The sequence below is a fragment of the Vanacampus margaritifer genome, chromosome 15 (genome assembly GCF_051991255.1).
Source record: "Vanacampus margaritifer isolate UIUO_Vmar chromosome 15, RoL_Vmar_1.0, whole genome shotgun sequence".
Lineage (NCBI taxonomy): Eukaryota > Metazoa > Chordata > Actinopteri > Syngnathiformes > Syngnathidae > Vanacampus > Vanacampus margaritifer.
In genome coordinates, this window is record NC_135446.1 from 22,448,029 (window position 1) to 22,469,421 (window position 21,393).

The 21,393-nt window shown below is 44.0% G+C and overlaps 3 protein-coding genes across 7 annotated transcripts in view; 1 reads left to right on the forward strand and 2 right to left on the reverse strand.

The window, feature by feature from the left end:
* Nucleotides 1-1,031: 1,031 nt before the first annotated feature.
* On the reverse strand, nucleotides 1,032-9,283 carry LOC144035180 (SLAM family member 5-like). 2 transcript variants are annotated; one of them, XM_077544680.1, is made up of 5 exons: nucleotides 9,181-9,283; nucleotides 7,159-7,473; nucleotides 5,392-5,679; nucleotides 5,211-5,321; nucleotides 1,032-4,545 (listed from the first exon to the last, which is right to left on the reverse strand). In XM_077544680.1, the coding sequence occupies exons 1-5, from the start codon at nucleotides 9,248-9,250 to the stop codon at nucleotides 4,376-4,378; spliced, it is 954 nt and encodes a 317-aa protein (XP_077400806.1). In that variant the 5' UTR covers nucleotides 9,251-9,283; the 3' UTR covers nucleotides 1,032-4,375. The 2 variants fall into 2 exon arrangements, with proteins under 2 accessions (XP_077400806.1, XP_077400805.1); XM_077544679.1 differs by having other exon boundaries at nucleotides 7,159-7,485.
* Nucleotides 9,284-11,049: 1,766 nt separating this feature from the next.
* On the reverse strand, nucleotides 11,050-17,776 carry LOC144035625 (ATP-sensitive inward rectifier potassium channel 10-like). 4 transcript variants are annotated; one of them, XM_077545449.1, is made up of 6 exons: nucleotides 17,667-17,776; nucleotides 14,967-15,300; nucleotides 13,512-13,723; nucleotides 13,316-13,447; nucleotides 11,841-12,018; nucleotides 11,050-11,575 (listed from the first exon to the last, which is right to left on the reverse strand). In XM_077545449.1, exons 2-6 carry the CDS (start codon nucleotides 15,286-15,288, stop codon nucleotides 11,235-11,237), a joined length of 1,185 nt encoding a protein of 394 aa, XP_077401575.1. In that variant the 5' UTR covers nucleotides 15,289-15,300; nucleotides 17,667-17,776; the 3' UTR covers nucleotides 11,050-11,234. The 4 variants fall into 4 exon arrangements, with proteins under 4 accessions (XP_077401575.1, XP_077401578.1, XP_077401577.1 ...); XM_077545452.1 differs by having other exon boundaries at nucleotides 14,967-15,243; nucleotides 17,667-17,750; XM_077545451.1 differs by having other exon boundaries at nucleotides 14,967-15,755; nucleotides 17,667-17,733.
* Nucleotides 17,777-20,164: 2,388 nt separating this feature from the next.
* LOC144035663 (uncharacterized) overlaps nucleotides 20,165-21,393 on the forward strand; it is a 2,300-nt gene continuing 1,071 nt past the window's right edge. The window contains exons 1-4 of the mRNA XM_077545546.1: nucleotides 20,165-20,410; nucleotides 20,784-20,801; nucleotides 21,088-21,195; nucleotides 21,289-21,381. Coding sequence (XP_077401672.1) covers nucleotides 20,260-20,410; nucleotides 20,784-20,801; nucleotides 21,088-21,195; nucleotides 21,289-21,381 — 370 coding nt within the window. The 5' untranslated portion in view covers nucleotides 20,165-20,259. The remainder of the gene's footprint in view (nucleotides 20,411-20,783; nucleotides 20,802-21,087; nucleotides 21,196-21,288; nucleotides 21,382-21,393) is intronic.

Sequence of the window (21,393 nt, forward strand, 5' to 3'; positions counted from 1 at the left end):
AAAAATGTGTCTATTTTTTCCTGGGATGTTTTTTTAATCAGACAAAACATATGGCCCTCTGATATAATGTAGATTAGCAAGAATATATTTCAACATCATTATAATTAACAAGACATTATTTAGAACAGGGGTGGGCAAAATATGGCTCAGGTACCACATATGCCTACAGTTCTGTTTTTTGATTTAGCCCTCATAATTGTCAGTTAGGTCATATTTGTTGCATTATTTATTTTTTTCCCTTAAAGCTGCACAATGCAGAAAACTGAATTTTGAATCACTACTGCCACGTGTGGCCCAAAAATGAAACTGCACACTCCCTTTTTGCTTACTGCATCGCGTGTAGACGTACGATGGTGTATTAGGGCCATGTATAAATATACTGTATATATTTTTTTTAGAGGGTGGGGGCAATATTCCAAGAAAAAAAAAAAGTCACAAATTTGACTCATTAAGTCCATTCAAGTTTACTAATCTAATGCTATCTGTTCACCAGAAGTCTTTGAGGGGATTTGGAAAAGACTCTTGTAAAACTCACACTAGCTCACATCTGTAATGTTTGCATGTAGTTGAATGAGAATCAACATTTCACAGATGTTCTACAGTATATTAGCACCGCCTATTGGTGAAGTGTTGACATTACAGCGAGTTGCTAACCGATCAGTTACGACCAGAGAAGACGAAGCAGCCAGATAAAGCAAGCTGCTGTCAGCATGTCCTTGTCCGTCTCATCATTGATGTTTAATACAAGCAAGACATATCACATCTAAAGACAAGTGATAGACTTTTTAGTCCCAGCCTAGTCTCAGAGACTCAGACTGAGATTTTACAAAGACTGTGAATTTTGTAGGGTCACTAATGAAAAGACTACAACTAGATTCTTTCGGCATTTCTTTTACCGTCAATGCAAATTTTCCCATCATGCTCTTGGTAGAAACCTACAAAACAGAGAACAAACGAAAACCAACAAGAAGAGTGAATTCAGTAGAATGCAAGCATGGCTCAAATGATAAAATATGTGTGTATATAGGATATAATATATAGAAACCTTTATTATATTGTATAAAACATTCATATTCATATTTAATTAACAACCGAGAATTGATCTTACTCCACTAACCCTGACCAGCTTGGGAGCGCTCTGCATTATTGAACAATACTTTATTCAACACGTTGACATCAACAGTCAGAACATGAGCAGAACAGTAAACATATACAAGACGTCACACGTAGACTCGCATTAACAATGTCAAACAGTATTTAAAAAATAAAGTTTTAAAAAGTCATAGCCGTGAAGTAAGAAATCCATAAAAGTCCTTCCAAAAAGTGGTAGAATGGAAGCAGATCCAAAAGAGGTGCTGGACAGTCTCAGGATGACTTTGACAGAAAGAACAGTTGACACATCAACGTCCCTTTTGAATTTGGTCACATACTGATTTGCGGGATAACATTTGTGAAGAATTTGACATGAGCCTTCTTTTACCTGATTTGTTACAAGAAAAGTTTTCGGGATTTTTTCCAATCAATATCATTATCAAAAGAGCAATCAGCATAAGAGAAAGAAATATTATCATAGGAAAGAAAAAGTGAATAATCGACCACCCCCTCAAAATATGTATACAAGTACAAATGAGCTTTGTGCTGCTGATTCTTGGTTTGTTTTTAATTTTGCCGTTGAAATGGAACATCATTTATTATTTAAATGCTTTGATGAGATCCACAGTACTTTAATTCATACATTTTCTTAACCGCTTGTCCTCACAGGGGGTGCTGGAGCCTATCCCAGCTGGCTTAGGGCAATAGGCGGGGTACACCCTGAAATGGTTGCCAGCCAATCGCAGACATTTTATTCAAAACTTGTACATTTCAATTGCTTTTTTTTTTTTTTTTGTGCACTGGGGCATCATCATTTTGGACAGAAAGCATTAGAGAGGGCAAAAAATGACCTGCAAAAGTATACCTTCCTGACCCGGAACCGAACTGAGGTCACCTGCGTAATGGACCAACGTCAGTACATTGTGCGAGCGCGTTGCCACTGAAATAACCACAGCACTCCGAAGCCTTTTGACATTTTATCATGTAGGGCAGAGGTGGGCATCGAGGGCCAGAGTCCTGCAGGTTTTGCAGGTTGCCCTTCTCCAACACAGCTGATATATGATCAGCTCATCAGCAAGCTCTGCATAAGCCTGATAATGAGCCTGTTGATTGGAATCAGCTTGCGTTGGAAGTGAGAAACCTCCAAAACCTGCAGGACTACGGCCCTCGAGGACCGAGATTGCCCACCTCTGATGTAGGGTGATCAATCAGCAGCCAGGGCAAATTTCGCATAGCGAGTATACTTTGGGTGGATCCATTTTAGATTGAAGACATTTTCTTATAGTGCAATGATAGGGTTTGATTTAATTTGAGAAAAGGCATAACATGTTGACTTGCTGAAACAATGTGACTTTTGGAGGCCTAATGGAACGCGAAAGGCAACCGTCACGTGACATCGTCAGTCTGCGACAGATTTTGGAACACGTTTCGAATCACAAGTTCCGCCTGGGTTTCTGAATGTACCAAAACACGTTTTGATTTTGCCATTACTAAAAACGGACTCACCTAAATATTATGATCAAACCATGTCTTTAAAAATCTATTTGTTCTTATCAAGAATGTCTGGGTTATTTCGTACGTATTCATAACAACAGATTTTTTTTAATGTCACTAACGTGTTTTATTCCCCAAATAATTGAAAAACATCTGGTCTGTCGTTAACGGTCTTATTGTCGATGTACAACGAGAGGGCCGCATAAGTAAGTCGAAGAATTCCTTCTGCTTTACTTCAATCAAACCAAATTATTTATTTATATAGCACCTTTCATACATTAAAAATGCAACTCAAGGTGCTAAACAAATAAAACATCCAAAGTACAATTTTTTTTTAAAAAACACTCCTCCCCCAAAATCCCCATGATCATGCCTTGCATTGCCTTGTTTTCGTGCCTTTTTCTCTGTGGAGCGCCTTTAGTTGTCCCTTTTTTGGAGTGCCCTGTTTTTTTGTGTTCAGCGTTTTTTCCCTTCGCTCGAGGTGATTTTGAGTTTGTGAACAAACTGCTGCCGTTGAGGCCAACCAACTTCCTGCGGCGGGTCCTCCCTCCCTTCCTTCCTTCCTTCCTTCCTTGTGTCAGCATAGACAAGTTGACCAGGACGAGGCGCGAAATGCAAATGAAATGAGCCAACAAGAACGGAACAGAAAGCAGGAACTAAATACAAGCAAGGCAACGAGACAATGGGAAACAGCTGGGCACGACGCAAGTGGCTGATGGACGCGATTGGTAGACACGGGCTGGCAAACGGGTGGACGCAAAATACCAAAGCAAACAAATATGGATCAGGACATATATGGCTTAAATACGGTAAAAGGATACACAAAAGCTACCGTTTGAGTTATGAATGGTATTTCCTCTTGATTTGTATTGTAGCTCTTACGGCGTGTTCAAACAAAGGAAGGTATAATCTGTCACACCGCGGTGAGGGTGTCTTGTCATTTCCTGTTTTATTGTGAAAAGTCTGACTCCTCTCGTTTCAGGTCACTTGCCCTTCCTCGTGTGGTGTCTGTGTCAACCCTGACCCCTGATTGTTTCCACCTGTTCCCCTCATGTGTTAAATAGTCTGCGTTTTCCCTGTCTTGTGCCGAAGTGTTTTCGTTTGAGCCACTGAAGCCTGCCATAGACCACAGCCTTGATATCCAATTGCCTTGTTGCCTTTATTTGCCTTGTCTCGTGAGAGAACCTTTGTTTGTAATTTTGGATAGCTTAGTTTTGTTTAGTCATAGAGTGATTTTTGTTTTTGAATGTAGTTTTGAACTTCCTCCCTTTTGGAGCGCTTTCAGTTAATGTTTGTATAGTCTTTATTTTTCCCCTCTCATTGAAGAGCTTTTGTTTTGTTAATTAAAAGCTGCTTTACCCTCCACCTCTTCCTCTGCGTCTGAGTCCAAAACAGCCTCGCTGTGTCATAATCAAAGTTGTGAACCACCAGTTGGAGAGTGCAACTTTCTTTCAACCGAGGAGGGGCCAGCAAATAGCCCAAATCCTCAGATAATTGATGCCCATTCAATTGTATTGGGAAAGAAATGAAAAGACATTTTCCCCCAACCCCCCAAAATTCATCAAATTATGCTGCTAAATATTTGACGTATATTTTCCATGACAAACGGGAAAAATTGGGTAGGGAGTGGAATCCCAGAAATGAAAAAATAAATAAATCTGCGAATATGCAAATCCGAGGGTGCCAAAGCGCAAGTATGCAGGGGGTCCGAAAATTCAATTTTGTTATTACACTGGTTTTTGAGGTTTTATTTGAGGTGCTTCTCCAACAGCTGCCACAAAATGGCGCTTTAAGGGGCGTGGTCATGCATAGTCATGCGGTTCAGCTGGATTTTGTCATAGAATGTCTGCACGGGGACCGATGGTGTCGTCGAGTGCGGCTCCGTAGCGCGCACACTCGCGTACTCCAGAGCCGTGTCGGAAATGTCCGCGTAGACCGTCGCCTCCTCGGACTTCCCGCCTGTGCAATTGCAAACAGGAAAATAAATTAAACGGGATGAAATAGGTGATGTAGGACGTGCCCAAAAAAAACATTTCAACCTGCATCTCGCTGTTGTGTGCTGCAAAATGTTGCAAAGACACTAGCAGACATTCTCAAACTCTATACTCTCAAACCATTTTTCTTTTTGCCATAACGTTTTTAACGTGTTCACCAAAACCCTTTCACACATGAAAAGAAGTCTCATGCCACCCAAAAAATCTCACGCAGCAAAAAAAAACGGCACACAAAAAACTTCTCACATAAAAAAAAACCTCCCTCTCTCAAGCATTTGCTATTCAATAAGCAAGTGTCTGTTTGTCTGTCTCTCTCTCTCTCTCACACCCACACACACATTTTTTTCCATTCTAAAAAACTTCTCACATTCAAAACCTCTCTCGCTCTCTCTCGCTCTCTCTCTCATACACACACGCTGCATGTGTTTGTTTTTTGGCGAATAATAAAACGTTTTCATGTGAGTGTGAGGCCTTTTAGTCGGAGTGTGATTTGAGCTATTTGAGGGTACTCCATGTGAGAGATTTTGAGTGAGAGTTTTTATAGCACGTGTGAGAGGGTTGTTGTTTGTAAGAGATTTTTGAACATGCGAGAGTTATTTTTGGCATGTTTGTCAGGGAAGCGTGTCTCACTTGTTAGCCGGCGCCTGCGGCGACAGGCGAGCACGGAAATGGCGGCCACCATTACCAGCACGCAGAAAGCTCCCGTTGCCGCACTGACCACGACCCCAAAGCTCAGCGTCTCTAAAACAACGATGTCATCACCATGAATGACGGCTCGGTGGAGAGAAAGAAAAGAATACAGCTTCCTCACCTGTCACTGCCGCGCTTGAGGCCGTGTCGTTGGTGCACGTCACAGAGATAGAGGCCGATTTGACGCCGCCGGCGTTGGAGACGGTGCACGTGACGTGAGTGGTGGCAGCCCACAGCGGCACGCTGAGCCGATGCCACGCGCCGCTCTGGCTTCTGTTGCCCACACGCCATATGTAGTCCAGCGGCCCCCTGTTGTCGGAGGCACTGCAGTGCAGCAGAATGCCACACGAGCGATTGGCGGCGTGCCGGCTGACGTTGACTCTCAGCACAGGTTCCGCCGTTATGGGCTCTACAGAAAGAGTGTGAAGTTGAAGTTGAGCTGGAAAGTTCATGTGTGGAATTGTAGTTTTTGAACAGTGTATGATAAAGTATCTGTTTGAATTTCTTTTCCTATGATCACTTTGTGTATTTTCTTTAAGATTTTATTTAGAGGTGTGCCAAATAGACTCAGTTTTAGAGTAATATTTACACCTTGAAGAGAATAAAAGAAAGAATTGGAAAAAAGAAAGAAAGTCACTCAAGGGTTGAGGAATGAAGTGACCGTCGCGAGTTCCTTCCTCAACCCTTGAAAGACTTTCATTTAATTTTTTCAATTCTTTCTTTTACTCTCTTCCAAGTGTAAATATTACTCCAAAACTGAGTTTACAAAGCCAATTCCCAAAAAGTTGGGACACTATACAAATTGTGATTGCAATTATGCGGAAGTGCCAAATTTGAATATTCTATTCAGAATAGAATATAGAAAACAGGTCAAAAGTGAGAAACTGAGAAAATGTATCATTTTACAGGAAAACTATGTTGATTTTAAATTCCATGGTGTCAACAAATGTCCCAAAAGTTGGGACAAGGCCATTTTCACCAGTGTGAGGCATCCCCTCTTCTTCTTACAACAGTCTGGTGATGGAGGAGACAAATTTCTCAAGTTTAGGAATCGGAATGCTGTCCCATTCTTGTCTAACACGCGTCTCTCAAGCCGTTCAACTGTCTTGGGCTTTCTTTGTTGCACTTTTCCCTCTAAGATGCGCCGTGACTGGACGTGGACTGCAGGTTGGCCATTTCAATACCCGGACGCAGCCATGATGTTGTGATTGGCGCTGCATGTGGTCTGGCAGGATCGTGGATACAATTTGTATTCATTGTGTTATGAACATGTTGAAAACTGATGTTGTTTGAGTCGTGTACATATCGTGCGTAAATCTATATTTTTAGTGATGTCCAATCCGATCACATGATGGGAAATCGGGCCCGATCACACGGTTGCTGACTTGATCGGAATTGCGCGTTGTCTCCCGATCAGGACTTGGATATTATTCTTTCCATAACTTTTGATCAGATCTGGAGTCACACGCGGTGTTGTCTGGTTGGTGCTGGACTTCACTTTGTTTCATCTTTCTTTCCTTTGGTCTCCTGACAACTTCACGACTCTGGCGAGACTCTGAAGTTATGGTGAAGGGTCTGAGATTTATAACAGGTTTCAGGTGAATTAAAGAGCACAAACTAACACGCACGCAAAAAAGAGAGAGAGAGAGAGAGAGAGCAATGATGATGACAAGTAGGGACAGACAAAACTTTTTTTTTTTTTACTTCTTTCTGTCCCTTTTCATTCTTTTGCTTTACTTTGAACTTGAATATTGCTTTTTATTGTCTTTTTTCTTTTAAAAATGAATGAAATGAAATTGATTGATTGATTGATTGATGTCATGCATGTGTTATGGATCTTGCGTGCGCAACAGCGGTGGGTTTCACCCCCTTTTCTTCGAGGCGTTACCATAAACTTCCAGTGTGACTTGCACCGTCTCTCGCTGGCTGTCGTTGACCGCCGACACGAAGCTGAAGACGCCCGAGTCTTCCAGAGTGACGGCCCTCAGAGTCAGACTGAAGTTACGGTGGTTGAGTCTCAGTCTACCGGCGAAACGTCCCGCCTCCACATGGACGTTTTCGCCGTCCAAGGACGCCACTTTAATGCCTTGGTAGCTCCAGCGTGCAAAGGTGACGTCTTCGGCCGGTAAACACGATGGAAGCTCCACCGTGTCGCCTGTTGGTCGAATGACACGTTGGCATGCCGGCACTTCTGCCGGCACTTCTGCCGGCACTTCTGTAAAGAGGAACAAACAACAATGCAACAATATTCTTTTCAGTTGCATGTTTTGTCTTTTCAGATTCAGATCTTATTTTTTACAGTTTCAAAACATGTTTTTCACTTGCAAATCTTTTTTTCACTCTCAGATCTTTCTTTTTCAAGTTTCAAATCTTTTTCTTTTTTTTTTTTTAGTTTTTAGTTTCATACTTTTGAACTGAATTTTATGTGGGATTTTGCATTTCATATTTGCTTCACCACAAAGGAGGGAATGTTTAATACCTACAATGTATATGTTCCAAAAAAATCCCAACTTCACATGTATCTTAATAGTCACGGCCTGAAGACATCTATATGATAAAATACAGTTATACACATAGCGCCACATAGTGGTCACAAGAAAAGTCATTCTTTACGTTTTGAAGTTACTGCGCTGAGCCCGTTAAAGGGATCCAGTTGAAAAGCCTGAAGATGTTGACCATGCCTCAGACCAAATATTGGGATTTTTCGACAAAGGGCGTGGCCAAATTCTGATGATTTACTGTGACAAAAAAAGCTGCTTTAACTTGACCAAGATGATCCTATTTTCTCAAAATTGAGTCCAGGCCTCAAGACATCTACAAACTCTCATCATGGTGGTCGTGCCACATATTGCAAAAGGAAATCATATTTCTTTTCCTGGATGTTTTTCTCCTAACAGGTTTAACTACGTCAACTTCATATTTGATCGGAAGAATGTTTAAGCCTTCATGATGTTGAAACACGAATTTGTGATTTTTCATTTGTCTGTTGCCGTGGCAATGTATTTCGCCCCTCCAAAAAAGAATGGTGATTCTGAGGGTCTTAACTGCTGGGCGTTATTTGACCATTTTTTGGCTTTTGTTGGTTCTGACCAAGCCATTTCAAAATAAAATAACACCCAGGGGTTGGACAAGAACAAAGAATGAAAATATGCACACACATCTTGTAAAGATTCCATGTAAAGTTGTTCAAGATGAAAAGTAAAAGCAAAGCTTTTTATATCTTAGAACGCTGTTGCTGCGGCGATGTTGCCATGAAAAAGATGTTGATTTTGGTGGTCTAAACATGCATGAAAACTCGGGAAATTTTGATGATATTTTAGGCCTGAAAAAAATCGATGCATATGTGGAGGTTAATTATGGCATTTTCCAAAAATAAAATAAATACATTTCATAATGCCAAAGGGTTGCGAGGGCCCTTCATTGCTGCTTAAAGCTCTACTTGTTTTTTGCCACTTCCTTGATCATCATAATAACAGGATAATGTATGCGGAATCTCAAACCCGGATACATGGGTGCAGTTTTTCCATTGCAAGGCAAAGAGTTGACAGCTTTCATTTTTCCGTCAAAGTCACATTCAGCCGCGTTGCTTAATGTGTGGACATTTGGTAAGTTGTGCTCACACAAAACCTGAGCTGTGAGCGTATATTGTGAAAAAAGACAAGATGTGCATGAGTCACTTACTAAATTGCACTCACAAGATCCCGTGTCTCTCATAACTCCTACAAAGAGGAACAACGACAACAACGCTCTGGAAGCAAAGAGGAAGTGCAACAGTATGGACGAGCTGACAAGCAAAAAAAAAAAAAAAAAAGAGTAAAGACTCCATAGCATTTTTTTGTTTTACCTGACCTGACTTTTTAGACCCGCGCAACCCGTTTCAACGTCCACTAAGGCATCATCTAAAACGTACCTTGGAGTATCGCTAGCATGAGCCACGCACTGCCGTAGCACAGGATGCAGCTCAGGCCACCAGCAACCATCGTCTCAACTTCGTCTGACTCGGCAACCCTGAGGTCACGACAACACGTGCTGTAGACAGTGAAGACTGAAAGGGGTGGAGCTTCACTTTTTTGACACGGATTATTAAGAGCAGGGCGGAACCTTGAGGGAACAAGTGAAATCTTAGCAAATCAGGTTCCGTTCCCCTTAGACAGACCGTTAGAAATACCCGCATAAACAGACAGACAGCTGTACACTGTAGTTAGTAAGATGGAGATCATGGATCAAGTAAATCGACAGGCAGTCAAACAGACCCGTAGACAAAGTGCTAGAGACGGGTTGAATAAAAAAGAGATAGACAGCTTGATAGGTATTATATAGATAAGTAGACCAGAGGTGGCAAATCCAGGTCCAGAAAGTAAAAAGCCCGCCACACTTTGGCTTTAGTCATTGATGCTAGCTAGCTCATTCCCCGGCAGGTAAACAAGCACCGAGGGCTAAAGTCAAGCTGTGGCAGGCTTTTTACTTTCTGGACCTGGATTTGCCACCTCACAAATAGACAGTCAGACAGATGGATGGATGCTGTCCGTCTCACTAACCGCTGCTCGAAACAGGTAGACAGTCGAAAGAGACAAATAAAAAGATGGGCAGACAGCAAGCTCGATACACACGGACACAGGACTGGACTGGGATTCATTTTCAGCCCTGGAATTTCAGGGCTCAGCCCGGCCCACTTTAGTTAATGAAAATGTTGCATATTAGTGTATCAATCTAAAATAGCTTCACATACCTCCCAACATCGATATTTATAGTGTATTTGGTCACAAATTTAAATAACCGAATGCCTTACTGGATCACAATCAATGTTTATTTGAACAATAAACAAATACAGGGTGACACAAAAATGGGAACTTTTTAACAAGCCAATTAAACCAAGAGTGATGAAAGAAAAATATTTTATTCACAGTAATTGAAACCTTCAAACTTGCCACTTAACTCATTCACTCCCAGCCATTTTCACTGAAGCAACCCCTTCGCTCCCGGCTGTTTTACTGGATTTGGCCCACAGAATATTGTGTTCTATTGTTATAAAAACATGGAACCTACCAAAAGATAGATTAGAGTCTCTTCTTTCATTGTATCTGTTTCCGTTTTTGCAGCAATTAGCATTTCATCATTATTCACCAACCTGTTGAAGACACTGGCAAAAAGAGCTTGTTGCAACATGGCCGATCTCTTATACTCTGCTGCCATCTGCTGGCCGATTTTTGGTACAACTAGCATTGTTTTAAGCTATCTCTCCAGGTCAGAAGCTGCATCAAAGCCTTCTGTATGGGGTTAGCATAAAAGCATTCTAGCATAAAAAAAAAAAACCTCAAATAAATTTGTTTTAGGACAAAATTTTAAAAAATGTATTTACACAGCTTTGGAGCTTGCTAGCACCTGAGGCTAAAGCCAAACTATGGCAGGGTTTTTACTTCCTGGACCTGGTTTTGCCATTTCTGGAGGAAGTAGGTAACGACCAATCATGGCTCACCTGTTTTTTGGGTTTGGTCAGCAAACTGAGCCATGATTGGTTGTTGCCTACTTGCTCAGCACAGGTGATGTCATCTTCAGTCGGCAGCAAATGGTGAAATTAGTTTTAAAATGTATTGGACTTAAAGAATAAATAAATTATCAAATTAATAATGAACAAAATATGAACTTTATACTGCTGTAAATGGCTCAAATATCCCTTCAAGCCAAGTCTGCACAGACAGCACATGTGGGAAACTAAATTGTGCTTGTGAGATACGTAAAGATAATTGTTTATATCACATCAAGCACACACATCTCAAAATGGACTTTTAGACTTTATTACAGGTATGTTGAGCATACAAACACAATATGAAATGTTAATGTTCAAACCTAAAAAAAAACGTTTCCTAAGGTTATTTAAGTGACTTGCTCATGGAGTTAAAAAGTCATTCAAATGAAGTGATGTGGGAATAAGTCATAGGCCACAGACCACGACGTTGTCTTCTGTTAAACATTACTGATCCGCATGCTGAGCGCCCCGCTGTCTCGGGCCCGCCCTTCTCTATCCTGCCCTCGTCCCCGGTATCGCTCTTCGAGTCGCATCTTCACTGAGTCCGTTCCGTCCTTGCCGGACGGCGGCGGCATTTTGGCTTTGGCGACCTTGTCGAAGAAGGCAAAATCGGCCACGTAGCCTCCCGAGGTGGACAGCGACATAACGGGGGGGAATTCGTAGCCCCAGAGAATCTCGTCAGGGAGGTATGATGTGCGCACCTGGCAGGTGGCTGACGTGGGCTCCACCGTGGCATTCAGAATGACCAGCAGCTCGAAGTCCGCCGCCCAGCCTCCACCTAGTAAAGTCGATGCAGAAGAAGTGTCTTTAGGGCTCTCAAACTGATCCCTGAGACCCTGCACAGATGGCAAATCCAGGTCCAGAATGTAAAAACCTGCCACCGTCTGGCTTTAGCCCCTCGTGCTAGTTAGCAGGCAAACACGCACCCAAGGAGTTAGCTAGCTAGCACCTGGGGCTAAAGCCAAACTGTGGCAGGGTTTTGACTTTCTGGACCGGGATTAGGGCCCCAAGTCACCTCACGTGTGACCTAATGGCAGATCTACCTTTGGCGGCCCAGGCTTGCAAGGGACTGCCGTCGTCGATGATGTGGTAGAAGGTCAAGGGGATGATGAGGAAGGGGCTGTCGCTGGACGTGTCTACCTTGAAGGATACGTTGCGCTGGTCCAGACGCACCGCCTCGCTTTCCTCGCTGAGTGACGTCTGCAGCAGCTTCCCTGTCACCTGAACGTCAACGCGGCCAAGCTTTGAATACGGTGAAGTCTCAACGTGAATAGCGCAAATACTTTAAAGAGTTTGATTTGCTAACACGATGTGCAAGTTAGCACACGGCTGTGTCCGCATGTGCACCCCACTCCCTATTTAGTGCCCTACTTAGGGGTCGAAATGAAACGAAAATGTAGGGCCCTCAAAATTACCCACAATGCACTCTGAAGAGTAGTGAACGTCGATATTCACTTAACTGGGTTGATATAGACCACAATGCATTGCGAATATGAAAAAAAAAAACATGGCGCGAGAATCAAATTTGATGCATGAAAATAATAAGCAAAGTGCGCATTACATTAGTGCATGCGTGAAAATCAAGTTGAAAAAAAGTGTTGCTACCAAACATAGCCATCATTTGAATGGCGGACATTCGAGTGCTGAAAGCATCGTTTAAACGGCTTTCAGCCTTAAGTGACAAAACAACAGGTGCACTTTATGCCATTTTTAACTGTCCTAATGGAGTTTATAGGCAAAAAACACCATTGGAAAACTCCAAATGAAAAATGTGCAATTTTTTTTTTTTTATCAAACCACTCTCTAGCTACCCCTGTGGGTGGGTTGCGTCCTTTTCCATCGTCTGGACGAGCCGTGAATGCAATACAGACTTTTGTATTGGTAAGCTAAGCGCATTCGGGGCTGTTGTGTTTTGACATGGTTACGGCCGACAGTTGCTTGCAAATTGTTATTAAAGAGTGGTTTGTTCGCAGCTTGGCCTTAGTTTGCCAACGCTACAATACGTGTACATTAAAAGAGGCGGCGGCGCCTAAATAACGGTAAGTAATGATGAGCAATGATCATTTTGTCTGTCTTCATTTTTCTTCATGAAATCGGACGACTCAACATATGGCCACATATTTAGCCTCAAAATATAGGACAACTCAAATGTATCAGCTGCTGCCGCACACCTGCATGCACACTCAGTTTCCAAAACACTACGGCAGCCCAAAAGTCACAACGGTGAAATGTTTTCAAACTAATATCAAACATATTAAACATGTTAGACACTCGTCTCATGGGACCCCCAAAAAATCTTCAAAATTACGTGCACTTATGGCGTCAGGCTTTAGTTACAGTGGTGATGTTCCTGACCCCCCACTTTCCCTCCTTCCGCTCCGTTCAATGAGCATTTAAATCGCAGCTTTTCAGAATTACGTAATTGTGTTTTGTCAAACCGCGATGTAATCGCAAATGCAATTAATGGTTCAGTTGAGCCCAATCAGCATCCCTCACAAATGGCCACGGTTGCCCGTACCTGACACCCAAGCAGCAGGCTCTTGCGCATGTTGGCGACACGGACCATGAGACACGGCCACCCCTCGTGCGTGGACACGACGGCGTGCTGGCTAAACTTGACCGTCTCGCCACGCTTCTTGGGGCGCGCCACCTGCGAGCACAGGAAGCGAGTGACCAAGCGATTGGCGAGGGGCGACGGCGTGCTCGGGCCTCACTTTGGCGAGAAAGGTGCCCGTGATGAAGATCTCCATCACCATGGTAACGACCAGCTGGAAGATGAGCAAGACGATGGCTGCGGGACACTCTTCCGTGATGACACGGAAGCCGTATCCAATGGTGGTCTGCGACTCCAATGAGAAGAGGAAGGCGCCCGTCAGCGTCCGGACTTCCGTGACGCACAGCGTGTGATTGGCTGATGGGCTCAACTCTGGAGGGAACAAAGCATCACTCAGATGTAAGGCGCATGTGCTCCCAAATGACTCATCCCAAAAATACATCTGTAAAAATAAAATTCAAAAATTCATTAAAAACTTTCACACAGCAAAAACCTCTCACCGAACCAAAAACGAGGGATGAGCATCTGCATCTGCATCTGTTCGACCATCCAAATGATCTGTATTTGTATCTGTACTCGGAGCGGGTGGCATAAACCGGAAGTGGGTGCGGTTTCACCTGAGGTAGGTGTGGCTTAACACAAATGGGAGGGGCTTACATCAATACATGACTGTCGTGGGGGGAGCGGAGCCTGTGGGCCGGTGGGGTGCCTGGTGGGCCTGCCGTGCCCCGTTCTACTGTCAAAAGTTTATTTGACTTCAAAAGTAAATAGGACCAAATCTGTGGCAGGAGATCTTTAAAATGCGACCTCTATAATAGGTCAAAAATGGGGCAAAATTTGGAAGTAAATCCAAAATGGCGGACTTTCTGTTGGGTTTAATATATGGCTGGGGCTGCTTTTTTTTTATTGTCATAATAAACTATTAAAATATTCATTATTGTCATACGTTTTGGTCCATGTTAAGACACTAAATAGGGACAATGCATTGCCATGGCAAGAGAATTTCTCAGCACGACCACTACGGTGAAAAATAAGTTCTTCCATCTTCAGTCTTGTGCTGTCTTTTCAGAATATGGGACCATCACAGCCAAGTAACAGCACCTTTTATTGTGATGGTGGATTACTGGTCTTTGCGTCACCATATTGAACACGCCCATGGCCAAAAAGTCACAATGTTCCATCTGAGGCATGAGCAACATCCTAAGGCTTTTTTGGCAAATTTTCTACTGGATCCGTTGAACGAGCTTGGCGTAGCAAATGGAAATGAAAAAAAGTTTTGAAAGAATTGACATTTCTTTTCACCACTAGTTGAAAAAAGCGCTACATGAATAAATAATTCCATTTGCTCCAGCAGTGGCGTTTAAAGTTTATTGGAGATGATCAGAAGCTAAGTATGTTAAACAGCCACACAAAACAGTCCAAAAATGTCAATGTTTTGCTGCAATTTGAGTATATCCTACAGCTCCGGAAGAAAGGAATAAAAAAGATTTGAAAAAATCTTAACCAATCCAAAACGTCAAGGAGAAGCTGCAGCCAGACATGCCAGCGTACGCTCCCTTCAACTGAACTTTATTTTTTTTTGTGCTATGCGGCACCTCGTAAGATTTGCACTCACTTGCCAAGTCACCGTGCATGGCGGCCACCAGATACCACAGCAGTCCGAACAGAAACCAGGTGCCTGCGAAGGTGGCGCAGAACAAGAAGAACTTGTAGCGCCACTGCATGTCCAAGAAGGTCGTCCAGAGGTCGCGCAGGTAGAGCGCCCGGCGCCCGCTCACGTGCTCGATCAGCACGTTGCTGCGTCCATCTTTGGAGAGGATGCGCCGCCGCTGCCCTTCGCCCGCACCCCTCGCCGCCGGGCTCAGCAGCGGCACGGTGTGGGAGTGGCTTATCTGAGGGGAGGAGCCTTGTGAGGAGAGGGTTGTGGACAACGTCATGGCTGCTGCTGCCTGTGGAACATTTCATTGGCGTTAATGAGTATGAGAATGAATGTGTGTGCGTGTCTTTGTCTTTGCTACATTATGGGGCCCATACACGCGTTGTTAAGTGTGTATGTGTGTATGTGTGTGTGTGGGGGGGGGGGGGGTTACGGAGTGGACCTAAGTGCAGGTTAGGGCTATGACAGGACAGGCAAGTAGTTTTAATATTCAGAGAAGTGAGGATCAGGCGGCTGATCCAATCCGGAAAGGGGATCGCCTGCAGGGTGCAGGACAACCGGGAGCGGTAAACATGCGGCGAGCAGGTAGACATGCGGCGAGCAGGTAAACATGCGGCGAGCAGGTAGACATGCGGCGAGCAGGTAGACAGGCCAACAGGCAGGTGAGCAGACGAGACTGAAGCAGGTGGGCAAGCTGGCAGGCAGGCAGGTATGGGAGCAAGCGAGGCTGCGGCAGGTGGAGATGACCTGGACAAGCAGAGCAGCGATGAGCAACAAGAACAGAGCGCTAATGTCTACTCAAGACGTTCTGGCGCCGAGGTGCGGTCCGGGGCCGGCTTAAATAGACCGGCGCTGTAATCACCCACACCTGGCTGCTGCATCTCATCCACCTGATGAGATGCCTCGCCTGACCACAGACACACATACCTACACACAGAGAGGAAGGAGGAGACGGGGCTCACAGAGCCGGAACCCTGACGCGTGTTTTTACTGGTTTTACTACCATTGTGGGGACTTGATCTTGTAGGCCCATTTTGGTGGTCCTCACAAGTTCAGATCTCTTTTTGAGGGTCAAGACTTGGTTTTAGAGTTTAGGTTTGAATTGGGTTTTGGTTGGGGTTATTCAATCAGTTGTGATGGTGAAGGTTAGGGTAACGGGGCTAGGAAGTGCACTATGTCAATGAGGTGTCCCCACTACGATACAAAGACAAATGTGTGTGTGAGCACCCGTGGATGCACAAGCCTACTTTGTCTTGTTGGATGTGACATGACAAAAGACGCGTTGAAAAAGACGGGAGGGTACCGTGATAGGGTGTTTGTGTGTGTGCGCGTGAATGTAAGGTGGGCGTAGACAAGAATGTGGCGACACAAGTGAGAGTCAAATTAAAACATTGACTGATTAGTCGGTTCAGTGAATTACGAAGCCGTGTGTGTGAGATACATCAAGAACATGTATGACATTTTATTTCACCTTTAGTTAAGCAGGAATGTCCCATTGAGATTAAAAACGTATTTTTTTTCCAGCTGGAAAACAGCTGCCATTAACGATGAAGAGAGGACAAAAATGGCGTCCAAACAGATTCATGCTTGGACTTTTGAGGAGGTGCAAAACCTTTTTAACATTATTGAATGCAGTCTTCTGGTTGCTGCGATATTCGACGTCTTCTGGCTGAAATAAACAGACACAAACCAAGCACTGGGTACAAAAAACCCATCTGCGCTCTCCATTGGGTTAGCCTGTGTGTGCAGTGCACGCTAGCTGCGGTTGCTTTAGCATGACATCAGTGGCGAGGTGAGGAGGGGCTTCCGGGCGGTGGCAATGCGCTGCTTTTTGGAGTAGAGCTGAGTAGAGTAGATACCGTCGGTGGAAATGAGGCTTAAGAGGGCAGTTATCCAATAATGACCTTGTAGATACTGGTGTATCAGTGAGACAACATTCTGGGCCCGGTTGTTTAATTCTCGGTTATTTTAACCACTGTTTAACCCCTAACTGATGGTTAAATTCCTAACCTGTCGTTAAAATGCTATGTTGAAACTGAAACATTGATTCGCCTGAAGGGAAAAATTAACAAGTAAAAAACAAAACAAAAAAAATAACCGACCAATAAATATACATTGTTCAAAACATGGTTATTCATGCTGTTAATTAACGGCACCGTCAAAGTTAACTGTTTACGTCACTGGTTAGCACCAATATATCCCACAATCCCTCTTTTTATTTACTTCTGTTTCAGCGAAAGAAATGGATACTATCCAAACTTGGCAGGGGGAACAAGAAGCAGGAACTTTTCTGCTGACTTAGAAAACGTTACTGTCTTGCTCAAGGTGGAAGGAATTAGATATAACAGTCAGTAACACAATACCGATTGTGGTTTACAAATAGAAAGCAAACACAAAAATGGCACAAAAAGCCTATTAGAACTTCCTAACTTCATTTGGGGTTAATCAAAGAATGCATTTGACGTTAAATGCTGATCGAGTTGCACATGTTAAGGGTCACATGAAATGATTCACATTAGTGTCATTTTTTTATATCGCAAAAATGGAAATTTAGACATGGATGTGTAGACCTTTTATAGCCAGTGCACACGGGGAGTTACTGCAGTCCCATTTTTTGAGGAGGACCACACAATGTAATGTAACGCAAAAGGAACGTACCTTGGCATGACAAGCATCCACATTTCACGGATTCATCGTCCAAGGTCCAACGGTGCTGGCCGTGCCGGTGGTACTGGTCTCAGCAGTTCCCAGTGCAGCTGTAGCCCCCCCCACCCCCTCTTTGACAAACCCACTCACTACAAGTCGCATTTTTCATTCATTCATTCAACCTCCACCCCCATTCCCCACCCCATGCTGACTGAGGCCGCCTTTGTGTATGTCATGTTGTCATTTAATGTTGTATTTCATATATTCTGCACTCCAAATTTGTGGGCATGTGCTGTTTTGTTTAATTTTCCAAACGAAGCATTCAGTGAATACAACTTTGAAATAATCAACAATTACATTAGCTTCTATAATAATCTTTACTTTTTCACTCTTGGTAGGCTTATAACAAAATTAAGGGTTAGGGTTAGAGTTAGGGGTAGGGCTAGTTAGAGTTAGGGTTAGGGTTAGAGTTAGGGTTGGTTAGTTAGAGTTAGGGTTAGGGGTAGGTTTTTGGAAAGGGGTTAACTCCCGGGTATCTCCCGCCTCATCATTTTGACTGGGTTAGGGTTAGGGGGTTAGGGTTAGGTTAGGGTACAGGGGTTAACTCCCGGGTATCTCCCGCCTCATCATATTGACTGGACGGTTGTCAAGATACCAAGGGCAAGGCACGGGTTAGGGGTTAGGGTTTAGGGTTAGGGTGTTAGGGTTAGGGGGTTAGAGGGTTAGTGTTAGGGTAAGAAACAGGATTCCCACCGCACAGTGTACGGTGGGGAGGTGCACGGGCCTGCCACATCGACTCCTTGGTCCATCTCTCAGAGTTCACCAAGCACCTTCAACACTCCCCCCCCCCCCCCGAAAATTGGGCTCAAAATAAACATAAAAATGGTGTTTTCTAAGTTTGCCTTATGTTATCGCTTAAATTAGCTTATTTCTGCTTTAGTCCTTTGAGCATTTCAATGTATATCTAAGCATTTGCATTGTGCTTAATTAGCATCGGTAATTGGCTTTAAATGAGCATGAATGAGCTTCGTGTATATGAGTGCCAGTGCAAATGTAAATCAGTTAGGTTCGCCTTTGTATCATAAATAATAACCTCCCTCTTGAGCTCCTATGAAAGATGGGGCCCGTCGCGACGTTTCGGAGTAAATGGTCCTTCATCAGGCTATTGGACCCCATCTGGCCTTCTTGGCCTCCCCCCCTGGTTGCAGTTTAACGTCATGCCCAGGACGGTTTAGGGTTAGGGGGTTAGGGTTAATTCTATAGCTCGTTTATAGCATTTCAAAATCGATGCATTTCACAATCGATGCATTTCAAAATCGATGCATTTCACAATCGATGCATTTCACAATCGATGCATTTCAAAATCGATGCATTTCACAATCGATGCATTTCACAATCGATGCATTTCAAAATCGATGCATTTCAAAATGGACCCCAAAGCCCAAAAAGAGTGTTTGATGAATTGACAAAAGAGGAAAACAAAGGACTGTTTTTTTAAATTAATGTTCCAATCAATTTGACAGCCAATCTGATGTCAATCATTTCCTTTTTATTTTTTTTGAGAGCTCAGTATTGTTCATTCGGTAATTTTACCGATTTGACATGTCATCTCTGTCACGGCTTGAGAAGGGAGGACCCAGATGCAGTGAGGAAGGCGAGCCACGGCAGGGATGCGGACAACTTTGATTTAATGTGGCGATAATCGCAAACACAAAATCGCGCACACAGGCGGACAAAAGTAAACACAAACTCACGCACACAGGCGGATAGCAAACAAACTCAAAATCACGCACACAGGCGGACGAAAACAAACACAAACTCACGCGCACAGGCGGATCACAAACAAACTCAAAAGCACGCACAGTGGCGGCAAAAAGGTAAATCATGGGCAGCAGGAGAAACACTTGTAACACGAGTACCGTCGGGTCAAGAGAGCGGCGTCTCGGAATAATCACCCGACACTCCTTGCTGTAAAGGCCTGATGGCAAGATGGCATGATGGGCAGCAGGTGTGTATGGTGGGTGGAGCCCACCAGCTGACCCAAATCATGACAATCATCATTGCTCTCCTTTTTCCTTTTTTTTTGTGTGTATATATTAATGATGTCAATCATTTTGACAAGCAATGTTTACGATCATCCCAAACGTTTTGTTGCACGTGCACACGCTATTTGCCTCAAATTGTAGCCGAGCGGAAAGTGTGCAAAATGGCGGCTCGCTCTCCGTGATGATGCAATGTTGTGCAAACGGGCCGTTTTGGGGCTTGGCTGGAGAGCGGCCATTTTGGAATCCATTTGGGCAAATCCCCAACTAAAGAAATGAGTCACTAAGCGCTTACAAAACACCTCAAAGAAAATCATCATCAATCATCATCAATCATCATCATCCGTTTGCTTTGGCGAGATGACAATGGCATCAACTTGAAGGCTTGATGACGCGTCGAGCTGCTTTCATTCTTTATGACATTTTATGTTGAATGCGCATCATAAGGAGTCGCTCGGTCGGGGATATAAGCAGTGACCAGCGAACGCTCAGACACACGAGCCATCGGAAGCCAAGAGACCAGATCCACACATGACCAGATCCACGCATGACCAGATCCACGCATGACCAGATCCACGCAAGACCAGATCCACGCAAGACCAGATCCACGCAAGACCTCCAGCAAACCACGCCAGCGCTCTCCTTTGTCCAGCGACAGGATGAAGATCAACGTTGCTTTGGGGCTCCTCCTCTTCTGCGCTCCACTGATGACAGGTAAGAACATGAAAGTGGATTGTGGCAAGTTGTTGGTCCGAATGAGGACAACTGGCAACAATTGGTCCTCCGCAGCAAATCCCAGACGGCTTCATGTGGAGGCAAAGAAGCTTTTTTTCTAAAAACGTGGATTTGAAACCTTTTCTTTGATCAAAGATTGCGCAATGCAGACTCTTTTCCGTAGCTTTGATGTATTATTGATAAGATTGAACACGAAACACACAAAGCGCTGAAAGTCCAAATTGAAAGCAAAGCATCGTCAATAAATGTCAGAATGTCGCACATGTGACGCGTTGGAAAGGAAAGCAGAACTTAACCACTTGTCTCCCTCCATCTTCTACCGCAAATCCGGGCCGGGTCGCCGTGGCACCAGGTGGAACAAATGTTACAGGCAAGTCTCAACTCGTGTTACTCGCATCGTGTCCATACACAATTTTTTGATTTATTTTTTGAATGCTTTGTCAATGCAAAGACCAACATTGTCATTCCAAGCTCAATTTGGCCAGTATTTATTGCATTGTTTTTAGCCAAGCACACTTGTTTGTAATTTGATCTCCAACAGCCTCCGGAAAATGTGGCAAAGTTGCTTCGTGTTTGCTTTGAACAGGATTTGAGCAAAACCTGAAAGTCTTTCATTCAAATAAAGATTTTGTCTCTTGCGCTCACCGGCGCAATAGAGTGCTACAAGTGCGAAGACGAACAGGACTGCGACAAATGCCTTAGCGACTTAGACTCCTGCGAGAAGGCCAGCGACTGCAACGCCAAATGTTTCACCGCCAGGGATGGTAAGTTGAAGCCGAAGCGAAGCCGAAAAGCCCGACGGAAAACAGGCCACGCGACGGCTGGCAAAACCTGCTGCTGTTTTCTGCTGCTTGCAGGCGAGGGCATGGTGACCAAGAGGGGCTGTAAAGTTGTTGGGGAGGACTGCGGCACAGGCGAGACCTGCTGCAATGAAAACTTGTGCAACAAGGGTGCTTCCATGT